This window comes from Tachysurus vachellii, chromosome 16 (genome assembly GCF_030014155.1).
Source record: "Tachysurus vachellii isolate PV-2020 chromosome 16, HZAU_Pvac_v1, whole genome shotgun sequence".
NCBI classification, from domain to species: Eukaryota; Metazoa; Chordata; class Actinopteri; order Siluriformes; family Bagridae; genus Tachysurus; species Tachysurus vachellii.
This window is the reverse complement of record NC_083475.1, coordinates 5,467,654-5,495,208: the sequence shown is the minus strand read 5'-3', so window position 1 is coordinate 5,495,208 and position 27,555 is coordinate 5,467,654. Positions and strand designations below refer to the sequence as shown.

General features: G+C 38.7%; 1 protein-coding gene across 2 annotated transcripts in view; it reads right to left on the bottom strand.

Annotated features, from left to right (window-relative positions):
• Positions 1-26,744, bottom strand: part of grm8a (glutamate receptor, metabotropic 8a) — a 189,886-nt gene extending 163,142 nt beyond the window's left edge. For both annotated transcript variants that reach the window (XM_060889357.1, XM_060889358.1), the window contains exon 1: positions 26,141-26,744. In XM_060889357.1, coding sequence (XP_060745340.1) covers positions 26,141-26,665 — 525 coding nt within the window. In that variant the 5' untranslated portion in view covers positions 26,666-26,744. The remainder of the gene's footprint in view (positions 1-26,140) is intronic.
• Positions 26,745-27,555: the final 811 nt, after the last annotated feature.

Sequence of the window (27,555 nt, the reverse complement as noted above, 5' to 3'; positions counted from 1 at the left end):
GCACATGGAGAACTTACTGTACTGTATATACACTCTTCAATCTAAGTGTGAGTTTACACTTGGCTCTTTTCACACACACAGCTTGCTCATATAAAGGTGCTTTATTAAAAATGTTAAGCTAATAAACATTTGTTTCTTTAAATGGTAAACCATACAATAATCCAGAAGGAAGCAAACAGGAAAATAAAACGCAGCACGTGACTTCTACAGCAAACAGTTTCAGTTAAATAAACTAAATGACCTTTTAAGGGGGAAATGCTAAGAATAACATCCAAAAAAAATCTGGTTTGTTTATTCATGGTTTTTGTGCATTAGATTTTAAAAATTGAGAGCATTAACAGTGAGACAGTAATAGCTTGAGATCTTCCGAATTCTGAAACAATGAGCTACAACAATGTATGGCCTGCATGAAAGAGAGTATTTTAGAGTTTCTGCAAAGTCTTAGAACAGCTAGCTTAGTCAAGCAGTGTTAATAGCCTATAGTGTGAGCTTTAGCAAAACTCATCATGAAAGCAGACACAAGTTTTGTGGTTATATTTTGATGATAACAGCCTTTTTCTTCATATTTGCATGGGCCTTGGGGGTTGCACTGTTCAATATTTCATAAGACAGTCAAAGGTTGCTTTCATGCTAGGGTTCTTTTTTTTTCTCAGTTGCACCAAATAACTCGAGTGTTTTTTTTTTTTTATATTTCCAGACCAAACAGGTCACAAGTTTGGATCAAGCAAGAAAAAAAGAGGAAGGAGGATAAAATAAGATGGTGCCAGTGAATATTATCATGTTAGTGATCAGTATAACAAGAGTTACCACATACTAAATAGAATATTCAAACTTTGCTAAAAATAAATAAATAAATAATACTTCTCATGCCTTGAAATTCTGACTCTGAAATGACAGTAAATTCAAACAACATCATCAATCACAGAAATCAATTAATCTTGTAGAATCTTATCACTGATAATAAAAAATCTAATTCAGATTGCAAGCTAAGCTAATCGCTGCTACCGCTAGCTAGGACTAGTACAGGCACTGTTAGGTTTCCATATCAGTAAAAGGCTCTTGGACTAGCTCTTTTTCTGAAGTGTGAATAGCGTGAATGCAGTTTACTGTACGTAAGTACACACCCACAGACACTGAACAGGTTATTTCACTGTCACTCTAATTTCTAAGGAACATGGCAGAAGTGGAAAAATCCCCAGAAATGGCCATTGTCAGAAATTTCATGGTCACCAGAAGAAAAGTGTCAGTGGAGTGGGATGGAGGGCATGGAAGAAAAACTCTACTTCTTTCGCCAAAATGGCATTCAAGCCTCATTATTGATTCCTGCATGAAAACATTAAACTGCTGCCACCTGTTCTGTGGGAGAACCTCCCCAATATGACCATGTGCACAACTTTTCTACATACTCACACAATTATTAATACAGTTAATTAACATATATTAAAATCTTTATTTCTTGAGGACTTGCCAAATGTCTCCACAAGGTCAAAAATGTCAAGTCAAATCAAGACAATTCAATTCAATTTTATTTCTTGAGCACATAAAAATGGACATTGGCACAAAATAGCATTACAGAAATATTTAAATTCAGCTTGTCCATAACGAAGAAGCCAGAGGTGATGGTTTTAAGGAAAAACTCAGTGGAATGATATGAGGAAGAAACCGTAAGAGGAACCAGACTTAAAAAGGAACACAACCTTATCTGGGTGACACAGAATAGTGTGATTACTTCCCTGCACTACCTGTACTATATATTCAAGTAGTGCAATTGTGTTACCTGGAAATTCCTTATAGTTTTAATATGAAGTCTGTCTTGTTGAACTTATCAGCTTTTCACTGATGGAGACGAGAACAAAGCCATCTCCATGCTTTCTAAGTGCCTTTCTCAGTACTCTTATGTATCTCCATGCTGTCCATGTGGTCCCATCCTCAGCAGCAGATATTCACTAACCATTAAGGCTAGTGTTTATATTTTAAAACCCTCTCATGTAGCCTTCAAGGCTAGAAACAAATCTGTTTTGTTTAGCAGTCCTAAGGATTTTTTAGATTAGTAAATTCGTTTGAATGCTTTTTGTTTAACATTGTAGTTCCACTTGAAAACTTTATGAACAGGGATGTTTTGGCTCTCTCGCATTCGGATGTTGCTTTGAACATTGAACAAGATGTACATAAGACATGCAGTGAGGTTGTGAGCAATGTGGCTCGTTTAGTTGCTCATTTTTACCCCTTTGCTTTGCATTAGGCCATATAACCTTAGTGTGATTTAGTTTCCTATAACAGCACATAATTCAGACATAATAATCATTCCAAACTTTAAAGCAGTCCCCAAATTAGAAATATGGAATTTTACAAATAAGCTTGGTCGAAGCTTGAGGTCACAGAAAATTCATAATAATAAAATAAAATAAAATCTGGGGTAATTTGCCCGAAAGCATTTAAGAGGCAGGTTTCTGCCATCAGTCACCATGCCCACACAGCACCGTACCTTTCATTAGCACACACACAGACTCAAGCTCTCAGTCCTGTCTCAGTTTCACTCGGTTTCACCTGCCACTGAAGCTGAATCGAGCATTACAACGCTGCTCATAATAATCTCAGTTCCCAATACTTTCATTTCCCTCAGAAAAGCTTCAGTTAACATTGACTGACTTCTTCCACAGGACATAAGAAGAATGGCACAATCAGATAACAACATGCTAATGAGAATGTGGCTCAAACTGGGCTTGTTCATGTGATATTGTCTATGACTGAGCATCAGGGTTATAAAACACATTCACATGGACACACGCTACACAAAAATCAAATATCATTTCATTTTTCAGCATTTCATTCATTTAACATTCACAGTGTTCCTACTCACATGTTTTTTGGAAGAAACCAGGGAACGTGGATCAAACATGGAGAGAGCATGTGAGGTGGCAATGCTACCTGCTACTGTTGAGTCGAGTGCCAGAGATATTGGTGTGGTGAGGAGCACCGGGCACAAATAAGAATCCTTTATGTCTAAAAGCCACCGTGGGAATTTCTACAGCAGGATGTTAACACCATTATGCAATCACTGACACCTGGTGACTCAGTAAACAAGTATCATATATCACTCCTAAAAAAACCATTGTTACCGATTTTTCTTCTCAGCTCAATGCCACATCACACAAAACACTGGCACTCTGTTTACTTTAAGACTGCCCCCTTAAACATGTAAATCTGAAGTAAATTAGAAGTCGTTTGTATCACTTTACATCGTCCCAGTGTACTGCGCAGAATACAGACTGTTATCTCGTCTCTAATGGATTTATTCAGGCATACAATGCCCTTCAAAAGTATTGGAACAGAAAGGTCAAATTTGGATTTGATCTCAAAAGATGAATAAATGACAGATCAGAATTTGCGCTTTAATTTTCTAACGTTTACATTTAGATCGATCTGTAAAACAACTTGTTGAACATGACCTTCCACGGTCAGTGTGTTTTGGATCATTGTCTTGCTGCATGATGAAGCTGCTTCTAATTAGATTGGATGCACTTCTCTGTAAATTGTCAGACAGGATGTTTCTGTAGACTTCTAAATTTGTTCTGCTTCCTCATTCTGAGTTCCAGCATCAATACAGATTAGTGAGAAGTTCCAGAAGCTGGCATGTGTGATATACTGAATAAGTGATAACAAACAAGTTTTCAAACAAGAAAATGTAAACAAATTTTCTTTGTTTACATTTTCTTTAAATGCATTACAAAAGTGGTTATTTTAGCGCATTTATTGGATTAAGTATCATTATTTGACGTACCTGCGTGATGATGTCGTGGTACGCGTCACTAGGTGATGCGCTCCGATGCGCTTCATTCTGAATTAACACACCATCACGGAAGCCATCACTGCAGCGCTCTCTGTGTCATTATTTAAGTAATCCTTACAGTACTTATTTACAGGTAGTTGCAAATTAAGACACTTTTATGTAAAAACGAACACTATTTAACGCAATATAATGGTTTTAAGTGTGTTAAACTGTTTATATTACTGTATTGCTAGTGTGTGATGAGTTCGCAGGCCTGAGCACATGTTTAGTATGGGTACCTCGCGGTCAACGTGAGAGACGCTATCTGTTATAAATACTTAAAATATTGATGTTATTGAGAGTATAATTATATTGTTATATTGTTTCAGATGATTTGATTGTTTTATTTCAATTTAAGAGGAAATACTAATGCTGTATATATTTGTATATTGTTGTGTATATTTGATGCTTATGTGTACATTTTAGAATATTCTGTTCTTCTTGTAAAGAGCATGTGAAGTGAAGAAAGTGTTAAAAGTTACTTATGTTTATATTTCTGGTCACTACAGTAAAAAAAACAGTGATACAAACATGTATTGATACTGTCATATAATGAGTTTTTGTTATGTATACATTTTCATGTTGATTCTGAGTTAATACACCACCACGGAAGCCACCACAGCAACGCTCTCTGTGTCATTATTTAATTAACCCTTACGGTACTTATTTACAGGTACTACACATGCAAGACCGGGCCAACGACACTATGACTACTGCACTTCACTCATGAGCTATTGGATCAGGAGCAGCTTCTTTCTTTCTTTACACTTTGTAATTTTTATCTTTTTGTTGATTTTTGTCCATAGCTATCACAACTTTCATCAGTTGCCTGCTGTTGCTTTTCTTGGCTGAACTGTTGGGTCACACCAGTGGTTTCTGTCTGATTTGGGACATTCTAGACTCTTGCATTTTTTATACCCAGTGCTTTTGCAGTGATAGATTTGATCTCCCATAAACAGGTTTCTGATCTTCGTGTTAGTTTATCCATTTTAACAACAAATGTAGCCTTCACAAGTTAAACTCAGCGCTCAAACCAAAAGTCAACATTCTAAGTTATTGATAGTTTAAAGTTGTTTAAGACATCTATGCTGATGTAAATGTCAGGAAATGAAATCTGTCATCTCGTGGTCATCTTTTGATGAATAATTTGGGAAGGTACATGCCATATTTTTATTACCTTGCTATTTTTCTCTTTTCATTTACCTATTCTTTTTCTGTCTAATTTACGTCCTTATTATAGTTGAACCAACATATTGCAAGTTCCTTAAAAACCTGTTCCTGTGTTTCACAGCCTCACGTTTTACTTGCAGACAAACCAATTCAGCCAGTTAACAGATGTTCATCATCAAGCCTTGGATGCGACAGGAAAGAACACATCCTGCACATCGAAGAACAACAGCTTTGTTTTACTGTGGTTTATTGGCATCAACGGATGGACAGAAGATAGAGGATGGAGGCTGAATGTTGCTGGAATGGAATAAAACAGGTGTCTTAAGAGCGCTGTACAGCACAGCATGACTTCTGAGGAGAAAAAAGGCGAGTTCCAGTCACAGCATGATATCACTATGTATACATGCATGATTTTTTATGCTTTATCACCAGAAACCGAAAGTTCCACTAGGATATAGTGGCAGAGTGTGATTGTAGAGATGTGAAAAGTTTACAGATTGATGGATTAATTTAAAGTTAACTACACATCCTGTCACTGGTGGCTTCAGTGGATTTAATGAGAATCGATACAAAGAATGTTGCTACTACTGACAGAGCATGTTGTAGTAAAAGACATTTGCATGTACGATTGAACAGATAATTGATGTGTGTGTTGCGATGTTCTGGCCATATTCAATTTCCTCATGAAGTGAAGAAGCAGACTGCTGTCGAACAGTATGAGGAAAGGAAATAGCTTTTTAGACATTTTTTTTAATGGCGGCTATAGCAGGATCACACTGAACATTTGTAAAGATGGACTCCATGTCCTGAATGGGAAGGGCTTATTACTCATCTCCTCCTATTCTGCTCCGGTGAGGAAATTGATATTCAGAAATTTATTTTCACATGGAGTCATCGAACCAAGCAAGAAAGAAAAGCGCACACCTTATCATCTGGAGTCTCAGTCACAGGAGTTTTCAGGCTGTAAGCTACATGCATCTGAGCAACTGAATTAAGAAGAGAAAAAAAGATGCTTATTAGCAAGCCATTATAAAATGTAAAGAAGGACGATGGCTGGAAATAGACGGTATTCCTCGGGGCTACAATTAGCAGCGTGCAGGTAGCATCCAATCCTGGATACCCTACTGATTAGAGAAAAACCTGGGTTAATTTTTATTTTTTTTTTAAATCTATATGTATATCAGAGTTGGCTACGAATAAAGGAAGAGAAGGACAGAGAAAATTGGCGTCTTTAATGTCACAGTGAAGATCTGGTGCAGCATGCATGCTAAAACAGCCCAGAATTTCATTTCAGACTGCTCGGTGGGGAGTTTTACACAACAGGCTCCATCTAGCGCACTTCACAAAAACGCTTACATTTACATCCCTAAATGGTTCTTCTGTTCCTCTCCCTCTTACCTGATATCATAGAGGGGGCCATTTTTGTGAAGCTAAGAATCCAAACGATCCTTTAACTAAAAGGACACTAATATCATTAAGGCTATAATGATGCAAGGATGTAACATGACTCTGTGTGTGTTTGCAGTGAAACTGTACACACATCTGTATCAGCAGGCTTTCGCATTATGCAAAGCAAACATAAATAAGTGTATTCATAGCCAGCTGTCATTTATAGAGAGACCTGTTCCATTTATTTTCATTCACTTGAAAGGAGTTGAAAGGAGGAATGAAAGAAAGGATCGATTTTGTTTTGGGGTTTTTTACTTTCAGAACCAGGCTTGGTAGTTGTACCAAATGACTCTGCTGGAGAAATGACCCCAGACCTGAACAAGACTGACGATGTGTAAGATGAAGACCATTAAGGATACTTTAAGGTCCTTCACTGATACAGGCTTTTATCCCCACCTCAAAATTTTCTCTCTTCCTCACCTTCTGATCAAAAAGAGGGATGACTCTAACAGCAGTTTTGCAGCTCTCGGGGCAGCTACAGATCCAGAAAACAAATACATCAGGACTTTCAGCTGTTTAACTTTCTGACTGAGATTGAGATGTTTTTGTCAGAGAGCTAGTAGGTTCTGACATAAGGGGATTTTTTAATTGGTGATAAGGGGAAAATTCTGCAATGACCGGTCAGCTAGTTAAATCACTGGTGAGTTCACTTCTCTACACATTTTGTCAGTGGTGGGTCACTTCTCTCAGCCTCATCACACATCTGTCTCTGCGATGCTTCTGATCTATCAGCTAATGTTAATATAGATTGTTACTTCTTGGAGGTCTTTTCCTTTGAATAAATCTGCATATTAAGGTTCATAATATATGATGTCCACCTTCTGACTTATTCATTAAAATAATAATTCATAAAGGAAAGCGTTCATAAAAAATGTATATCATTTCCTCTGAAGCTTGGAATGTAAAGAAAGCTTAGACCTTAAACAAACCTTTTGCTGCTGATGTAAAAAGATGAGCTCGTTCCTCAACTGCCTAGAAATAACCATTTAGTGATACTGCTATAAATCACAATCACTCAGCAGGCTTTAAAAATACTATCATTATACTTATTTCAATAATTCTGCTATGAGGTTTTCTAATCACGTTTCACAATTCCACACAGAGAGAGAGAGAGAGAGAGAGAGAGAGAGAGAGAGAAAATAGATTTATTTAATTTAGTGAAAAAAGTCTCTCAGCATTACAAATAAAGTTACTTTCTGCATCTCACTACAACAGCACAGTAAAAAGGGTCTTCAGTCTTGAACAGTGAAAACTGGAAAAAGATTTGTTCAGATCAATGCTATATATGTGATAGACGAGCGATTACTTATATGTGGGAAGCACACAGTAAAGTCACTTCCCTGCTGTGGATGGAAGGATGGTCTGGATTGAATCTCAACAACCTGCATCGATCCTTTTAGAACATTTCTATCTTACATGATCAAGGTCAGTGTCAGATGTAGAGATCTGGTTATTCCAAAATCTTATCCTAATTCCTTGGTAGAAATTTTAAGGAATTCCAATGTTGTACATCCGGTTTGAACACATTCAGGAGTTCCACCAGTTAAGGAACTGCAGAATGTGTTCAAACCGGATGTACAAAATTCACAACTGGAGTTGCGAGAGAAGCTTCTCTTTTTTATTCAGTTATATAAATATAAATAATTATTATGAAGAGTGGAAGAACTCTAGTGTCCTGCACTGAGCCCTGACGCTGACTCAACGCCACTGAACATTTTTGGGAGGAACTGGAACAGTGACTGAACCCCAGACCTCCTCATTCTTACACCATTAGTGTCTGATGATCACTAATGCCCTTAATAATTAACGATCACTAATCCCCACAGCCACGCTCCAAAATCTGGTGGAAATCTTTCCCAGAAGACTGTGATGTTCAACAAGCACATACACACGTGGACAAAATTGTTGGTACCCTTCGGTCAATGAAATAAAAACTCACAATTGTCACAGAAAAAACTTTAATCTGACAAAAGTAATAAGAAATAAAAATTCTATGAATGTTAACCAAAGAAAGTCAGACATTGCTTTTCAACCATGCTTCAACGGAATTATTTAAAAAAATAAACTCATGGAACAGGCCTGGACAAAAATGATGGTACCCCTAACAATATTTTGTTGCACAACCTTTTGAGGCAATCACTGCAATCAGATGATTCCTGTAACTGTTAATGAGACTTCTGCACCTCTCAGCAGGTATTTTGGCCCACTCCTCATGAGCAAACTGCTCCAGTTGTTTCCGGTTCCGGGACTGAAGGGTACCAACAATTTTGTCCACGTGTGTATGAGTGCGATGGTCAGTTGTCCACATACCTTTCGCCATGACAAGACAAGGACATTAAAAGCATTTAATGAGTTGAGCTGTTAAGTAGCTAGAGCTATGATACAAGGTGCAGTTGGACAACATTAATCCTAGCAGCACCAGTTGATATGGTGAGAGCAATGTGCAGGATAGTGTTAATTTCATCACCTATTTTTAATTTAGTCTTAGTCTTAGTCTTGTGCCGAATGTCCTTGTTAGTTTTAGTCATATTTAGTCATTCACATATCTTTTTTTTGTTAGTCAAGTTTTAGTCTAGTTTTAGTCAAAAGAAAACTCAAGGTATCTTAGTCAAGTTTTAGTCAAAAAATTGTAGTCTTTTTTAAAATAACACATTATTACTGAGATTATTACTGATAAACATTTCAGTAAAAAAAACTTCAGTGGTGTTTTACCACAAAATTCTTTGTCCGCAGTGTTTCCCGTCAGTTATGATGACACATTCTGACTTTTTGTCAGTGTCACTGTACTTAAAATGCGATCAAATATCGAGCCTCTTCCTTCAACCTAGCATGTCGTCTTCGCTCGTCACTCGTGTTCGCTTTGGGTGTCGTGTGTTCAGCAGTTTCCTGTTGCAGCCACAGGCGTATGAGACCTGTAACTTGAGCAACAGCGAAGCCACGAACTCGTTGTGAATATTTTAAAGGCGTAACAGCTGATGAAAAAGCAGAGACAATTGTAGACGAAAATGAAGAGAGATTTAATCTTAGTTTTTATTTTATACAAAACATTTTCGTCTCGTCTTTTTTCGTCAACAATAATGCATGTTAATTTAGTCTTAGTCAGAGTTTTTGGACAGTGGTGCAGTCTCGTCATCGTCTCGTCTTAGTCATGAAAAAAAAGGTTGTTGACGAACATATTTCGTCTCGTCTCGTCTGACGAAATTAACACTAGTGCAGGAATAAAGAGGACGCAGACTTAAATCCATTCCGCTTTCAAATACCGTGCTTAAACAAAGGATTTTTACGATAGCAAGCAACCTCAAGAGCACACAGACGAAGCGAGTGAACAATTCCCCTGCGTGCACTCTTCAAACGGATGTTAGCTGTGAGGGCCGTGATGCTTGTGCTCTAACTTTTGTTTGCTATATGTGAAGACTCCACACATGAGGATGTTTTGTACTGCCTTTGCAGCTACATGGAGGAAAAGCAGATCCCCTGGGAGTGAAATAGTCGGAATTTGTGCAGATCACACACAATCATCATGAATGGCGTGCAGATTCTCGTTAGGGAAGTGGCTCCCTCTGCTGTGTGGACATGCTGTATGGTAGACCACGAGCGGCTTCCAAGTCCAGACCTCGGAGACGTGTTGAAATAAGTCACGTCTGCTGTCTTCCACACAACCGCAGTTTGCTAAGCTTTGATAATAGATGGGGTCTGAGCACAAAGTCTTGCTCTTTCACACTGAAGTCAATTGGTTGTCAAGGGGAACAGTGATGAAATATTTTTTTTTTTTTTTTTTTTTTTTTATGAGTTCTTTAAAATTTCTACTTGCACCTTTTTGTGCAGTGCAAATAAAATGCCCCTTCTCACATACGCTATGGGTATCTTCGGAAAACTAAATGAACTGAACATGAGGAGGGAGAAAAGAAGATTACACTGCAGATGAATGATCAAATCAATGCATTCAAAAGAAAGATTGCTTTTTGAAAGAAAGATTATATCACATTTCTTTTGGTTTGGTGTCAGAGTACAGCATCGATCAGTGTTTCCGAACAAATAATGGCGCATCAGTAACGCCTGCTCGAGCACTTTCAGACACACTTCCCAGATAGGGACGTGTCAACCTGTTTGTCTTGAAGAACACGATCTGCCATCAAACAGAAACGGAGCAGTCGATTGAGCTGTGACCGAATGCTTTGGAAGATGGAGTCTGGGCTCTTGCTTGCATAAAATGTTCCAGCAGAAATCAGTTGCACTTCCTGTTAGACTATCAAGTCAGCACATGGGATATTGCTCTGGTTATTAGTCATTTATATTATAGCCCACAATGTCTATTTGGGGCTATTTGCCCCTATGTAACAAGACTTGGCATCAGACCTGTATCCTGTGCAACACTAACAGACGTGGCCAGTGAGCACTGTGGGTGTGTAGATGCAATCTGTCCAATAGGAGAGATTTTTCACTGTGTGCAACCGATTACATACGAGAAATCAATGTGCTTTACCTCAGCTGTGATGAAAGAGCCAGTCTCTCATTAGACGACAACTTTACCTCAAGCTTCCTTCTGACCTGAAGGAAGAAGGGCTTTAATTAAATCCAGTAGAAGGGACCAAGCAGCCGCCAAGTTCCAATTACTGAAACCAGGGCATAAAACTTCACTCTGCCAAAGTAAACAGAGGGAGAGATAGAGAGTGTGTATTGATTAACACCACAGCGCTCATGTTCATCACTTTCTTTCTCCCTCGAGGTGCTGGCAGGCTAATGACGAGACAAATTAAGGCAAGAGAGGGAGGCACTTGTTATATCGCTGTTAACCCACCTCAACCCGGACCCTCTGCCTCTCGTCCTTCTGTTCGGCAACCCCACAAAACCCGCAGCACTTCAAATGAATAATTCACTTAGGTACTCCAAAAGAGATAGGATATTAAAATTACATAGTTGCAGTGCCACATCTGTCAGGTGTTGTGACCTTGCACTTGTCCCTGATGATTAAAGGAGTCTGTGTGAGTTTTTCTATATTGCTTTACATTAGCAAAGTGGTGAAGCAAACCTGTGATCCATTTTTTTCCCCCGGCGATGCCATATAGACTGTAGACATTAATAGAAATCCTTGGCACTGTCATTTATATATTTCCCTCATTTATTTCTATATTTGTTACATTTATATTTGCGCATTATGTTTTTATTTTAGTGACTTTTTTTTATTATTATTATTATTATCATTATTGTTTATATTATTATTAGTAGTAGTAGTATTATTTTATTATTATTATTAATATTATTATTAATATTATTATTTATTTATTTATTTATTTATTTATTTATTTATTTATTTTATTATTTTGTGTGTGTGGATGTGTGAGTGTTGTATGTGCATATACAGTGCTGCTGGAAAGTTTGTGAACCCCTTGAGCTGTTCAGTTTTCTGCTTGACCATGATTTTATCATCACCTGCTTTTTATAAATTTAATATCAGACGTATATTGATCAATTGCATATGTTTGTTTAGAGGGAATTTTATGAGTTGTCAAAAAAACTACATTAAATGTTGAATTATTGTATGTGCAAAAGTAAGTGAAGCCCCAGCTGCATTGGTAAAGTCAAGTGGGCAACAGATTCAGGTGAAACCCATTTGGGTGCTTAATTAAACAGTTAAGCAGACAAATCGAACATCCTTAGGAAAGTGGTTGGGCAACACTGATTAAAAGAGGGAGGAAACCCACCAAACCACTGTAGTGTCCATCACTCTGGGAAACGCCACAAGACCAACTCCAAGAGATTCCAACTCCATCCATCCCCTGTAAGACAAATCATCTACAAATGGAGGGCATGCAGTATGACCAGAACTCTGCCTAGAAGTGAACACCCATCAAAACTATCATCAAGAAGCACCAAAAAAAATAATGAATGAGGTAAAGGCCAAACCAGACATCACCCCAAGAGAGTTGTGGCAGCATCTGGGGTAAATTTATATGCGTCTACAATCAAACGAAAATTAAACAGACATGACATTTATTGGAGGGTTGCTAGAAAGAAGCCTCTGCTCTCAAAAAAACATGCAACTTTGCCAGAGAGCATTTGGACAAACCAGAGGCCTTTTGGAAGTCCATTCTTTAGACAGATCAGTCCAAAATAGATTTATGTGGTTATAATCAAAGCCACCATGTTTGGAGAAAAGCCAACAATGAATTCCAGGAAAAGAACCTCCTTCCAACAATGAAGCATGGTGGCGGAAATGTGAAGGTCTGGGGCTGCTTTTCTGCCACCAAGCCACGGTGACTCCATATTATTCCTTGCAACTTTCAGGGAAAATTCTCACACCTATCAAAAAATTCTTGAAGAGAATCTCCTGCTATCAGTCAGAGACCTGAAGCTGAGCAGAAAATGGGTGATCTACCAAGGAATGGCTTAAAAGAAAGAAAGAAAGTTCACACTCATGATTGGCCTAGTCAAAGTCCAGATCTCTGTGGTTAGATTTAAAGAGGGTGGTACTGTACATGCCAGAAGTCATTCCAACCTCTCTCAACTGTCTGAGTTCTGTATGGAGGAGTGGGCAAAAATCCCCAAAGACAAATGAGAGACTGGTCAGTGGTTACAGAAGACGTTTGGTTGAAGTAATGGCTGCAAAAGGAGGTGCCACAAACTACTAAATAAAAGGCTTCACGTACTCTTGCAAGAGTCAAATGTCCAGTTTTTGTGAGATTAAAACCTTTTGTTCTTTAAATGATAACAATATATCCTTTTTTGTTGTTGTTGGTGTCCATCATTGGGAAGTCTGCTTCACAAATTGTGTTTTGGATGTACATTTTTTAAGGTTATTCTTTTTTTTTTACACAAAACCTAATCATGTCTGGAGGGTTCACAAACTTTCAAGCAGCAGTGTATGTGAGTTTGTGTTTGTGTTTTGCTTTTGTTTTGCTTTAGTCACTAAATTATTTTAAACTGAAATCAGTAAATAATACATACGCTAATGTTATAGTTTCTGTTATATGTGTTACAGCCTATAACCTTGCTGTAGCATTTTTATTTTGTACACAAAATAATTCCAAATTAGCGTAAGAAACTGCCATTGGGCAACAAAGTCAATATAATATTGTTCATATATGATTAATGAAAATCCTTGAACCGCATCACTATTTCTGTCTGGAGGTTAGGAACATCTGTGCTTGAACAAACTCATTCAGCAGCGTGTTGAAACGTTTCAAAGTGTAAGATGTTGGCTACGGGTCACTTCCTCCACACTGATAACCACTAGAGGATCACCCTCTATATCAGTGCAGTAAACTGGAACAAACTGCCTGCCAGAACATCCACACAGAGAGTAAATCATCTGAACTAGCATTTTCTGACAGGGTCAGCTCTAGATATCTGGATCTCTGCTGCCGGCGTGCTGCACTATGTATTAAAACTGCAACTGATGTTGGAGCAAGAGTTGTAAAATAGAATTAAATAAAACTACAGTACTGTGCAAATGTTTTAGTCAGGTGTGAAAAAATTGCTGTTAACAAAGAATGCTTTCAAAAATGGAAGCGTTAATCATTTATTTTCATAAATGAACAAAATGCAGTGAATGAACAAAAGACAAATCTAAATCAAATCAATATTTGGTGTGACCTCCCTTTGCCTTCAAAACAGCAGCAATTCTTCTAGGTACACTTGCACACGGTTTTAGAAGGAACTCGGCTGGTAGGTTGTTCCAAACATCTTGGAGAACTGACCACAGATCTTCTGTGGATGTCGGCTTTCTCACATCCTTCTGTCTCTTCATGTAATCCCAGACACACTGGATGATGTTGAGATCAGGGCTCTGTGGGGGCCGTGCCATCACTTCATGTTGGTTTGAAGGCAAAATGTAGTAACACCAAATATTGATGTGATTTAGATTTTTCTTTTGTTTGCTCACTTTGCATTTTGTAAATTCACAGAAATAAACACTCATTATTTATATTTTATTATTATTTATATTTTATATAATTATTTATATATTATATGAAAGCATTCTTTGTTTACAGCATTTTTTCACACCTGCCTAAAACTTTTGTACAGTACTGTATACCTTATCATTTTAAAAAAGATATATTTATTCCATCTATCTGTCCATATTCTGTATCCTACGCAGGGTCACAGGAAGAATGTAGACTATCCTAGTGGAAACAAACAGGGGACACCCTGGACACGGTGACAGTCCAACACAGGGCGCAGTCACATTCACATTCTACAGACAATTTAGAGATGCCAGTCAGGTTACCATGCATGTCTTTGGACTGGTGGAGGACACCTAAGAACCCGGAGGGTTAGGGGACGTTGGGGACGTTAGTTTTAGTAGTAGTAGTAGTCAGTAGTGTTATTTTGAGAAGGCTTTCCAAATCTCAGTGTGATATGTTAGATTCCCAGAACCCACTGGACCCAGTTCCCAGGAACCAAAGAGCAAACAGTTCAAAATCTTTTTCCACTTTTAAGATTTAATACTTAGATGCATTACATCAGGATTCTTCACTTAATAATTAGCCATTCATTCATTCATCTTCTACCGCTTATCCGAACTACCTCGGGTCACGGGGAGCCTGTGCCTATCTCAGGCGTCATTGGGCATCAAGGCAGGATACACCCTGGACGGAGTGCCAACCCATCGCAGGGCACACACACTCTCATTCACTCACTCTACTCCCATCCAAAATGCAAATATATTTTATCTCATTACCTTACCTTATTTTTTTTTACCTTATTTTTCTGGGGTAACTGAAATGGAACACGCTTTGGTGTATGCGGTTTTCAGAATGCAATCAAAAAGAAGACGAAAAAACTTGTTACAACGTTTATGCTACAAAAAACCAACCCTTGCGTGTCGTCCATGTTATTTGTTTCTGGCGTGATGCACGACTCGTGAGTCACCTGCGTGTGACGTACTGTTTGGGAGGAGTATAGCGTATAGCGTATAGAGTATAGCTGATTCAGTGCTGATTTTTACCAGTAAACAACATGTAAACGATTTCCATCCATTTAAGCTTGACTTGTCTTGTGTAAATAATGCTGTAGTGTGGTGTGGCTCAACTGGTCTCCAAAGGCCAGCTCCAGGAAGTGCGATAAATGAGCAAAAATATTTCCCTACTGCACACATGAAAAGCCAGACTACAACATTACAACATAGAAGATCCCAGCTATGATCACCACGGTCTAGTGGACAGACAGAAAGCTGAAGGTTTCCATACAGCAAGATGGGAAGATTTCTAAAATGAAAAGGCAGAAGGAATGGAAAAGGAGAGAAAGGACAAGAAGACAGAAAAGAAAACAAATGACAAATGAAGTAAAGATTTCTGCCAGTCATACTGGCCAGAAGATATGTTCTGTCTGTCCTAAAACTTCCCTAAGTCAAAACATATTGAAATCTACACAGTGTTAGAGAATAAATAGTGAGTTTCAGCCCAATAATTCCAATCACAGATAGGACATTCCTGTCCAAAAGCAAAAAAAGGTTCCACCCACGAATCACGCATTGTTTACCACCGACTCTGCCAGACAGTAGGCAGAGTTTCTTGCACTAACCCATCAGTAAGTCATTTTCAGCTAGACAGCAGATTTCACAGTCGCCTGCCTACCAGTTAACAAAGCTTAGTGGTAGTCATCCCCTGCTACTGTGGAATCATAAACTCCACAACGTTAGATAAGTGCAATACTTCCACCAAACCTGGTATTAACCTGGTATTGAACATTTCTAAGTCCTTCTGCACCAGCATAGTGGCTGCTCTTCATGAACTACTGCTCATCTACAGAGCATCAGGAATTGTGTCCGGTACATTTACTCACGTGACTACTTTACTGACACTACACCACAGGATACTCCACTCACTCCGTGCTCTCAATGCTGAAGTGAGGATCAAATACAACACTCTTGTCCTTGCTTTCAAGCCTTGAAAAGCTCAGCATGACAGTTCCTCTAAACCATGTGTCTGAGCTACACCCCAGAGAGGCAAGTCAGATCCCCGCCTTCAGCAAGCCTGCGATCTTCTTGGTTTTAGATCTAAGCATGCTCACAAGGTAAAGAGTTGTTTAAGTGCATATGTTTCTCAACTAGTTACACCAGAGCTATTACTTTGTATAGGCTTGTTTTTTTTCCTTTCCACTTTCAACTTCCGCACCATCTCCCTCCTTGAGGTTTCATGTGAAGTCACTCAGTAAGAAATGGGCAGTTGGTGCAGCCAGCTGGTATAATCCAAATAAAATATAAAATAAATGTATATCATGCAGTGACGGCTGCACGATTCAGTCAAACTGCATGCACACAACTGCCCACAACCACAATGATTCATGTTCACACACACACACAAGTCAAAGTCACCTTTATTATCATTCTGCATATTGCACAACTTGCTCACATAACTGGATTACAGAGGTCATTCTGCTATTTTTTTGTTATGTTTTGATATATAAACCTGCCTATAAATTACAGACTTTTTCACAAAGGACAGTATTATGATTTAAGTTTAAAATAAAATGTAAAAACTGTAAATAAATAAATATATATATATATATATATATATATATATATATATATATATATATATATATATATATATATAATGAGAATATATTCAGTTTCACTCATATTAACTGACCAGCATCTTTTACTGTAACATGCACCCGATGCATCAGATCCTAATGATAATTGTGAAGCAACGCTCACCAACAAACCCCCAAGTAAGCATATCGTGCTGTTGATAGAGAATTTTCAGCCCATCCGGCGATGCTTTTTGGGCTGTTGTTACATAATAAGTCACTGTCTGAGATGGAGCCACAGTTCTTGGATCAGAAATGACTGAGCTATTTGTGTTTCGGCTACTAATAAGATTAAAAACTGAAACCTGTAAATCCTCTCAGTGATAGTGTGTTAATAATTAAAAACAGCTTGTCCAGGGGAGAAATACTTATTCTCATTATTTCCTACAAGCATTTTATCCTCTATGATTGTCCCAATGTGCTTTTCTCAACAGCCCCTAGGGTTTACTGCCACTAGGGATTTCTGCAGACCAATGGTGAGTCCCTTGGGTTTAACAAAGCTGCCAGATCTAAATCTATGCATTTAGCGCTGCTAAATCATACACACACCATCACTCGCTAGTCACTTTATCAGGATCATTTATACATTCATGCTGTTATCCAGTCAGCCAATCATGTCACAGCAGCAAAGCATACACAGGTCAAAATCTACACTTACAGTAATGTTCATCTCAAACATCAGATTTGAGAGGAAAAGTCATCTCAGAAACTTGGCCATGACATAGATGTTGTTGTTGTTTTTGAGTATTTCAGAAACTGCTAATTTCCTTCCTACTTAATTTTCATGCACAACATTCTCTAGAGTGTATACCAAATGATGCAATAAAAATAGTACAATATCCAGTGAGCAGCAATTCTGATGAGGAAGGCCAGACTGGATGCTGACTGGAAGGATACGGTAACTATGGTGTGGAGAATGTTGCCGTGGCACACAATGGGTCACTTTATACCAATCAAGCATGATATCTGACAATTTTTGCTGAACATGTGCATTCTGTTATGGCCAAAAATGACCCAGCTTATAATAACTGCTTCCAACAGAGATGGAGATGGATCAGAGCATGTAATCCGCAGCAGTGATGTGATGCAATCATGTCATGAACCACATTCTCTCAGCCATGTTTCCAACATCGGGTTGTACAGGTTGTACTTAACCAGTATTAGCATGATGTCCCTGATCAGTGTAAGCTGAGTGTGTGTGCAGTTTTTAACAGGAATTTGGATTGCATGAAGCTATAATGAACTCTTATGTCAGCTGGAATGTCTGTTGTAAGTACAGAGAACGGGTCCCTCATCTCTAACCACACTTCAAGCCTATTTGAGTGCTGGTTAAAGTGTTGATAAACTGACAATGACAATGTGTGGATGATGAAATTATAAGTGTTGAGAACAAGTGTCTTGTTGGCAAGTGGCCTAGGGGTAATGTGCTTCAGTGTTATTCACCTGGGCTGATATGGACTTGAAATAAGTATTGTAAACTGCTGTAATTTTATGAATTTCATATAAATTGCAGCAATATTGTAAGGCATTACATGTGTGTTTTCTGTATTTCTAGCAAGGTACTCCAAAAATCTTTTTTTCCCTGAAGAATTGAATGATTTTCCACCCATTTGCATGGATGTGATATGCTATGATTCTATAAGCTTAATGATTAATGACCACACCATAGTGTAATGTACTGCTTACTGGATTCGTTGTATGCTCAGGTGGTCTTGTTGGTTAGCACATTTGCCTCACACCTTTGGGGTTTGGGTCCTGCCTCTGCTCAGTGTGTGTAGGTGGAGTGCAAGTTCTTAAGGGTTTCCTTCAGGTTCTCTGGCTTCCTCGCTAATCTGAACATGCGTGTTGTTGCCTTGTGCCCAGAGTTTCCTGTAATAGGCTCCAGGGTCAGCATGGCCCAGTATGATAAGCAGTATAGAGAATGGATGGATGATGTATGCTAATGCTAGTTAGGAGTGAAGTGAAGCTAATTTGCCCAAGCTGCTGATGTGTGCACGTGTCATTCAGAATCATGTCTTTTTTATGTTGTACACTTGGTCTATGTGACTCAGTACATGCTCTGCATTTTGTGGGTGTTAAGGGTTGAGTGTTTTGCAGACATTAGAATAATAATATCAGAGTGAATAATAAGTGATTGTAAAGGGCATTCAATGTAATAACTAAGTAATGAGTGTTCAACACCAATCAGAGCTGTATTGTAGTTTTCTGGAGCTATTAAATGACCTTGTGTTGCAGAAGGAACAGGTAGTTTCCTAAAGCAGTAATATCTGTCAGGTTTTGCAGTGAACGCTAAGCTGTCAGGCAGTTAGTTTCTGGTTGATATCCTCTCCATGGCAAATTTGCAAAAGAAAGTTGCTCACCCACAGACCATTGTGCTGAGGGGCATTTCAAACAGTCGCACTAAAGGTATAAAAAAAAAATAGATACCTCCATAAGTCATCATGAGGACAGAAGAGGCAAAAATCTGACAAACTCCTGCCATTGCTTGCAGAAAGCTTTACCCGCTTGACTGTTGGTGCTGCCACACTTCATCTCTGTGTAATGTTTTTTTTTTTTGCTATGCCTTGTACAGCATACAGAAGCTGGTACACTAATGGCTGAATACAGGAGACAGTTGTGATCCAGATGTGAGAGATTCTTGGCTAGAATCCAGATTATTTACATGAACACTGTAGCTGAAATGATTTGATTTTTTTTTTCTGCAAAGTTTCTGTAAGCCAACTGGCTATAAAGTAACTGCAAAAAAAGACCATTTTAGTGAAAATATCTTGAATACAGCCAAACCTGTTGTGGCTTTTACTACAATTAACCCAATGATCTGTCTGTAAGGCTATTTTAAGCTTAAAATGTGTAAAATCCGGATTATAAAACTTTTTTTCTGCCCATTTCTTGCACATAATCAAGTTCTACAGGTTTTAAACTATCTAGATATGTTTCATCATCTCCTATTTGGAAATAATAAATTTGTCCATATTTAAGATATATTCTCTTGACAGATGTTTGAGTTGCTCTGTGACTTTGTAAAGCAAAGTAAAGCAAATGTAACCCTCCCGTTGTCCTTGGAGGTCAAATGTGTCCCGGTTTTAAATGTTTTGTATCATTAATACGATTTTATTTCAAATGACAAAAGGAATTGTACATTTTGTTGTTATAAGTTTTGGTATATAACACGGTCAATGGTTTATAGGATTATGAAGAGCTAAAAATTGTCTTTCTTACATGATCAATGTTAAATCTTCTCCCAAAATGATAAGACTGCATACTGCAGGACACTGAATACTACTGCAATGGCTAGTATGAAGTACACAGTATACACAGGTGAGGTATTCAGTATATAACCACTCATCCACTCATCTCGAAGGATGCAATAATAGACAACTAAGTGAAGTGAAAACAGTTTGTGTTTGTCTTCCTAATGAGATACCATGTGTCGGCGTACCAGAAGCGCATTCTTATTCTTTCAGTTCCACTGACAGATAAAAAAAAAAAAACAGGTGCACCATCTGCACTCGCTTGCTCTTCATCACCCTCAGCTTTCCTCAGTTTACACAACAGCAAGCTCAGCAGCTGCCACGCTGGCCATCTACCTGAGAGCCATCCTTCCAAGCCGTAATCAGCAGACGACTACAGGAAGCTCGAGGAAGCTTTTCTCCTCTCTCATTTCACCTACGCACACACACCCACAGAAACTCCATGCATATACAAAATACTCTACAACAAACAAACCTCTGGAACGATGGATGTAGGCCTGATTGTCCTTATTTTATTATGGGTTTTTTTTTTCCCACAGTTTCACACACCGATTCTCTGAGAAAACTCCATCAGATGAAAATCCTGCTACTTTCAAGACTATCGATTTGGATGGAGAATTATGCTCCCTTATGAGCTCTAAGATATTAAAGAGCATTTTATTTTATATCAATATGTATCTGAAGATTCAGTTGCATTAGCACAGAGCAGGTTTTCTCCCTTCCTTTATCTCTAGTGGTGTCTCAACAGCCGCTTCTTTTAGTTCGCTACTACACCCATGTAAACAGGGTGAGTGTGAACTACTGCACCAATAGAAAAAATAAATACACCTCTAGCTTTAATAGCCTGTTGTTTTACTTTCTTCACCTTACATGCCTGATGTGAATGAAGCATTACACGTGAAAGCAAATGAATTCAATATGTACAAAAACTGTATCTGTGTTAATGTTACTCAATTAAATCATATGGAACTGATGTACACAGTGTTTTTATTATATTATTTGTTATAATATAAGATTATTAAACCTATTTCTAGATCTTTCGGCTCATTTCAACCTCAAATTCTTTGTATTCAGATACAGATTGTAAGCAGATACAGTCATTTTGCTTCTTGTCAAGAAATAAATACTTAAAATTACCTGCTAAGAGAACCAAACAGTTCCAAGCGGGAAATCTTACAGTAATAGACACTAGAAATTAGAAGTAGGAAATATACGATAAATTTGCTGATATTCAAGATATTTTAGTATAGTGTGAATATAGTGCGAATGATTATTACTAGATTATAGGGTTGTCTGAGTGACCCACAGCAGCTTAGGAACCTCATCCATCCATCCATCCATCCCTCCATACATACATCAATTTTCTGTAGCACTTATCCACAGGGGACTCAGAACAACCACACTATGGATAATTCAGAGATGCCAAAAGTCAAAAGTATGTGGAATGAGGAGGAGTGCAATAAAGTGTCATCGGTATGCAATAACCTGGTATAATGTGTAGTTCTTTATTCATTTATTATATACATCCACACACTGATTCAGAGAAAACTATCTATAAGAGCTACTGTACATTTGGGAGAAAAGCTGCATGAAGGATACTTGAGCTGAATCTGCTTATGGCGAGAAAAATAGAGTAGGGATCGAATAAATCATCCCAGGAAGTGGTGCTGTCTTACATTGCTAATGGGATTAAATCACACATTATGGCTGAGACTAGCAAATGATCATAACATTGTGCTGTCATCAGAGCAAGAAGCAAACAAGGTCGTTGCAACGTTATAGAGACAGAAGTGACACGTGTCGGGGTGATGTATGTGAGATCTATCTGGGAACCGTTCCATGTTACTAAATCTTTTATTGTCAACATGCTAGATGTCACAAGAAGCTTAAATATTGGCCTGTTCAATCTGCGATTCCTCTACGACTGAGCGGTAAAAAACTATAACCCATTCTGACTGGCTGACATCCTTCGGCAGTGCTTTTGCATTAAAAAAACAGGAGCAGGAACAGGAAAGAGTGCAAGGGCAGAAAAAGATTCACAAGCAAGCAAGATAAAAATGAGCATACAGTATGTGCATAATCCCTAAACACAGCAAAAGCAAATCTGCACAAATCATTTTGAAAGGAAGGTCCATTCGCAAGCAAGACAGATTTGTGCATGTACATGTATTTTTGTATAAAAAGAAACTGCTACTGCAAGAGTACAGGCGTGTTGTTTTTTTAATGCACAGTGTTTAAGAACACTAGGAAAATGAACTGACCTGGTGTGGGAAAAGCGTAACTTTAATTAAAACGTGAACACGAGAATGTAATTAAAATGCCGTCAAGGGAACAGATCATGACAAACGACTGATGATGTTTAAATTTAAAGGACGATTTTTAAATGTCGTATCAAAGCATTTAAAAAAGTATGTTTATTTTGTTCATGCTCACTTGCATACATGATCAGATTTGAGATCATAAAGATGAATATGAAACAGTAGATCAGTTTAGATTTCAGCTTGTATTTCCTTTTGTTTTGAACTACCTATTTTTCGAGTGATCAAAATTGTTGGAAGGTGTACGTATGTCTTGTTATTCACGTTTGTTCTGTTAGATCGATTGTTTAAACAATTAATAGCTCTGAATATCTGCTCCTGCGTTGAGCTCTGGGTTTCACCTGTGAAGACTGCATTTGTTAGAAAAGAGAGAAAATCAATCAGAGCCACTGGACATGAACAATAGAACAATCTGGAATGTCCTGGAAAAGAAAGAAACCAATAGTGTAACAATCAGACATGGAACAAGTCGACCGAGGAGCTGATAACAGAAATGTTGTCAGAGCTGTGAAGAAGAAACCCAAAACAACAGTCAGTGGTGTCACCAACAACAGGAGAACAGATTGGAATTCACAAAGAAATCTAGAGATAGTGACGGAAAAGCCAAAGATGGAAGAAAGTAAGGATCTGCTCATGATCCAAATGATATGAGGTCATCAGCGAAGCACCATGGTGGTAGTGTCATGGCTTGGGCTTGCATGACTGTTTCTGGAACATTCTCACTAATCTGTATTGATGATGGAGCTCATGACGATATCAGCAGAATGAACAGATATCTTTTTGAGAGCCTACACACTCTTCTCCATTAAAAGATCCATCAACAATTAGCATTCACATTGTTTTATAAGCGGTTGCTCATGTGGAAGTGTAAGGTAAGGATCATGTGTAAGAGGAACTTATTTAAGTGCAGCATTTCAGGATGGATGCAGTCGTTGTAGAGACATGACCTGGAACTCGGGCTCATCAGTACCATAACTTCCACTAGACAGGTAGACGCCATCTGGTGAAGGCTAAGAGGTCGAGGAGTGGAGGCTTTCAGTTAGACGTTTCATTCCAAGGTATTGAAGTTATGTGTTGTGAATATAAAGAAATATACATATCACAGGATTCATCTACTTTGTGAATACAGGACAATTGTGTAGCTAGAAAAAAAAGAGAACCGCTGTGAAGCAGTGATGCCTGGACTCTCAAAAGCCCAGGTTTCATTAATACCACCTGCATACTGATGAACTTTTCCAAGGTGTTGGATTTGCATTCAGATAATATCACATGAGCAGCATGTTGAGCTGAAGCTGAAGGCAGTATATTAATGAAAGTTTAGAAGGTCTGTATTGCTTAATGGTTACCTGGTGTTGAAATTGGGACATTATAAGCCTTTATTATCACCACATATACATTACAATGCAGTGAAATTCTCCGGTAGCTTTATGCATCAGCTTCATAACACTGATGCTTGCTTACAAAGCCAAAAATGGACCAGCTCCCTCTTACCTCAAAGCTCTTATCAGTCCTCACACTGCACCTCACTCCCTCACATCTACCAGCACTGCTCCACTGGTCCCACCATCTCTCAGGGTAAGAGGAAGATATACAGCAAGACTCTTTTCTGTACGGGCAACGAGGTGGAGGAACGAACCTCCCCTGGATGTCCGAACAGCTGAGACATTGGCCGTCTTCAGCCAGTGAGCAGTGAAGACCTACATCTTCCTGAAACACTTGAACTAGCACTCATTTTCACTGTTTTTTTATGTGTATATTTAAAAAAAAAAAAGCCCTGAACAGAGTTTAAGGTTAATGGTCTGTATCCTAGTGAACCAGTGTTAATGTATTCACTTATAAAGACTTCAAAGCACATTTTGTTCGTCGCTCTGGATAAAGGTGTCTGCCAAATGCTGTAAATGTAAATGTTTGTGTGTGTGTGTGTGTGTGTGTGTGTGTGTGTGTGTGTGTGTGCACGTATGTGTGTGTGTATGTGTGTGTATATGTGTGTATGTGTGTGTATATGTGTGTATGTGTGTGTGTGTGTGTGTGTGTGTGTGTGTGTGTGTGTGTGTGTGTGTGTGTGTGTGTGTGTGTGTGTGTGTGTGTGAATAAGACACACAAGAATAAGAATATCTGACAGGTTTGACTTTTTTGTTGACCTCTTTTTCCACACAAAACTTGAGCATTTATTAAAAACCTAAAACAACCAGAATGTTTCTTTTTGGTTATTGGTTTTAGGATTGACTTTAGATGCAGGCATAACATTAATAATTTTGTCAGTGGAAGCAGTGGAGTGCTACTGAGTGGAATACAGAAATATGCTTAATATTTATTCCGCACAGTTACGAGTGTGACACACGTACACATTTGGGGAAGCTGACGCTTTACAACAAGCTGCTCTTGTCATATTATTAATATTACTATAATGCTGGTTTAATTTTGTTTTATCATATCAGCTAGTAGCCAAGAGAGTGTAATTAAACAAAGCAAGTAGGGTTGTTTGTTATAACGCAGTGACTTTTTTAGTTGTGTTTCATGTTAAACAGCCACAAATAAACATTCGGAAATGTGCTAAAACATTTCAAAGGAGTTCAAAACTGATGCAATAGTGAGACAGCAAAAGAAGATAAAGAATATTGAAGTAGGTCTGACTGCGTGCTTTTATATGCTATTCATCCTGTTGACACTTCACTTGTGGGAGTAATGAGATAAAGTTTCCATAGAAATACACATGTGTAGATACGCAAGCCGATATATACGTATGTGCACACACACACACACACACACACACACACACACACACACACACACTAATGACCATCATGTGTAGTGTGATTGCAGTACTGCAGTGTGAGTCATGGTAGCTGACATTCTTCTAGGGGTAAGATATGTGCTGCTATGTCACATGCATCATTAACCATTGCACAAGCATATTGTACAGTGTGTCTACATTAATCAGTCACACTCGGGTCTGCTAATAAACCTTAGTCAAACACCAGCGAGTTTGTTAGTTGTTAATTGGGCGTGCAGCATTATGTTTCGGCTCCATAAAGGTTATGTCTTTGTTTAAGCTACGTATTATCTGAAGCTTTGTGGTGTCAAAAACACAGCTAAATTATTATTTAGAACAAAATTCCTAGAAATCAGCTGCTATTATTCAACTCTGACTAAGTGATGATTTCATTTGTGACAAACAAACAAACAAACAAACAAATGCAGATTCGTCTTCAAACATCGTAGGTTCATTTCAAAACCCAAAAGGCCAAGGACGATGAAGACTCATACACAACAGCCTGCAACAACAGTCTAGAAGTGTTCCACTCCCACCTGCATTCACATCACATCAAACAGGCCCATGAGGAATAACTGCAGTGTCCCTTACACCTCTCAGCCACAACTCCTCCTGACACACAGCAAACAAGTGCAGAGAAACGACTCTGAAGCCCAGAAGACTTTTCTAGGTATAACTCTTCATATAGTGTGAGGACTGCAATGCACTAAATACTCAAGATGCAGGTTCTTTCCCAGCAACTATTTTATATACAATGACAAGTCAAAAGCTTCAGCGATATGGAACATCGTATCAACGTGTCAGACCTTACGCTTACCTTGAATAGGCGCAAGATATTCGCCACCATGATGGAGACAGAGCTGGCAGATGCTCCAATCACTCCAACGATCTTGTCAGGCTTGGCAAAGACAGGGGGGTCACCATTTGCGCAGCGTACATCCGAACCATCACGCTCGATGAGTGCTTGGACAAAGGTGAGTGACTGCTCGAGGGCATATGTGTCCCGGGAGCAGGTGTCCAGAATTCGAGCACCAAGGGTCACGTTAGGCAGCAGTTCTGGATCCTTGTTAATTAGGTCTATGGCAAAGAGCATGGCTTCCAGTCGATGGATGCCCTTTTCCTTCTTCAGCTCTCCGCAGGGCACTCCTCGCTCACCACGGGAATGCACAGGGAATAGGCCGCCTAGGATGATGTCGCCATCTATTCGGATAGAGTGGGCATACTCCGTCGGTAGAGGCTCCAGACGTTGAGAAAATGATGGCAACCAACAGCAAATTTCAGCTGTCAGGAGAAAAAGGAGCTGGTACGGAACCCAGTTCAGGCTAGTTGAGTGTAATGCCATAGTGCTGCTACAGAGGAAGAGGAGATCCAGAAATCCCAATCATTTAACCAAAATGGCAGTGGTGGTGGATGGGACCATCCATATCCTTTATACTTAATGCTAAGGTCAAACGTCCTGTGTCACGAAGACGTCAGCAGTGGGATTTCTCTGTGCTTCACACATGTCTGAAGTATAAGTGTTGTGACAGAGTGAGAGATAAGTGCAAAAACAGAAGAGGAAAAAGGAGAGGGGATGTGAAACCTCAGGTTCTCTGCTTTGTTCTGTATCTCAAGATAAATCTGCAAAAGAGATAAACACTGATTAAGCAGATAAATTACTCAAATGCAAATTCAAGACTCTATTGAACATTTCTGTTTGTCTGTTCATTTGAATCATGATAAACTCTAGGTAACGTATGTCTACTAGGAGCACGATTCTTTCCTTGGATTATTTATTTCTTGTTTATCAACCATTAGATGTCGAGTCTGTAGTCAATGTAATTGCGAATGGCTCCAAATATATTTCCCAGCACACAGGTTTAAAAGATGTAGTTATGTTGTAAACATTGTTGTTGGAGCCACAACACAAATTATCTTTAGTCTTTATCACTGAGAATGATAGAAAGATGGCTTTGTGGTGGGGGTTTCCAGTCACCACAGAAGCTGAAGACCTCTATTGTGACCTTTTTTCTCCTACCACTATGCATGAAAGATCAATGTGCACAGCTGCAGATTGAAACTGCACCGCATTCAGATGTCCTCTGAAGTCACGACTACAGAGGCAGTCTCCTGGACATCACAGACATTGCTGTCTTTTGCTTGATGTAGCTCAATTGATACAATTCCTGACCCACTGCAGCTAGACCGGACATGACACTGCACTGCACTGGTTTAGAGACGTGTCATGTTGAA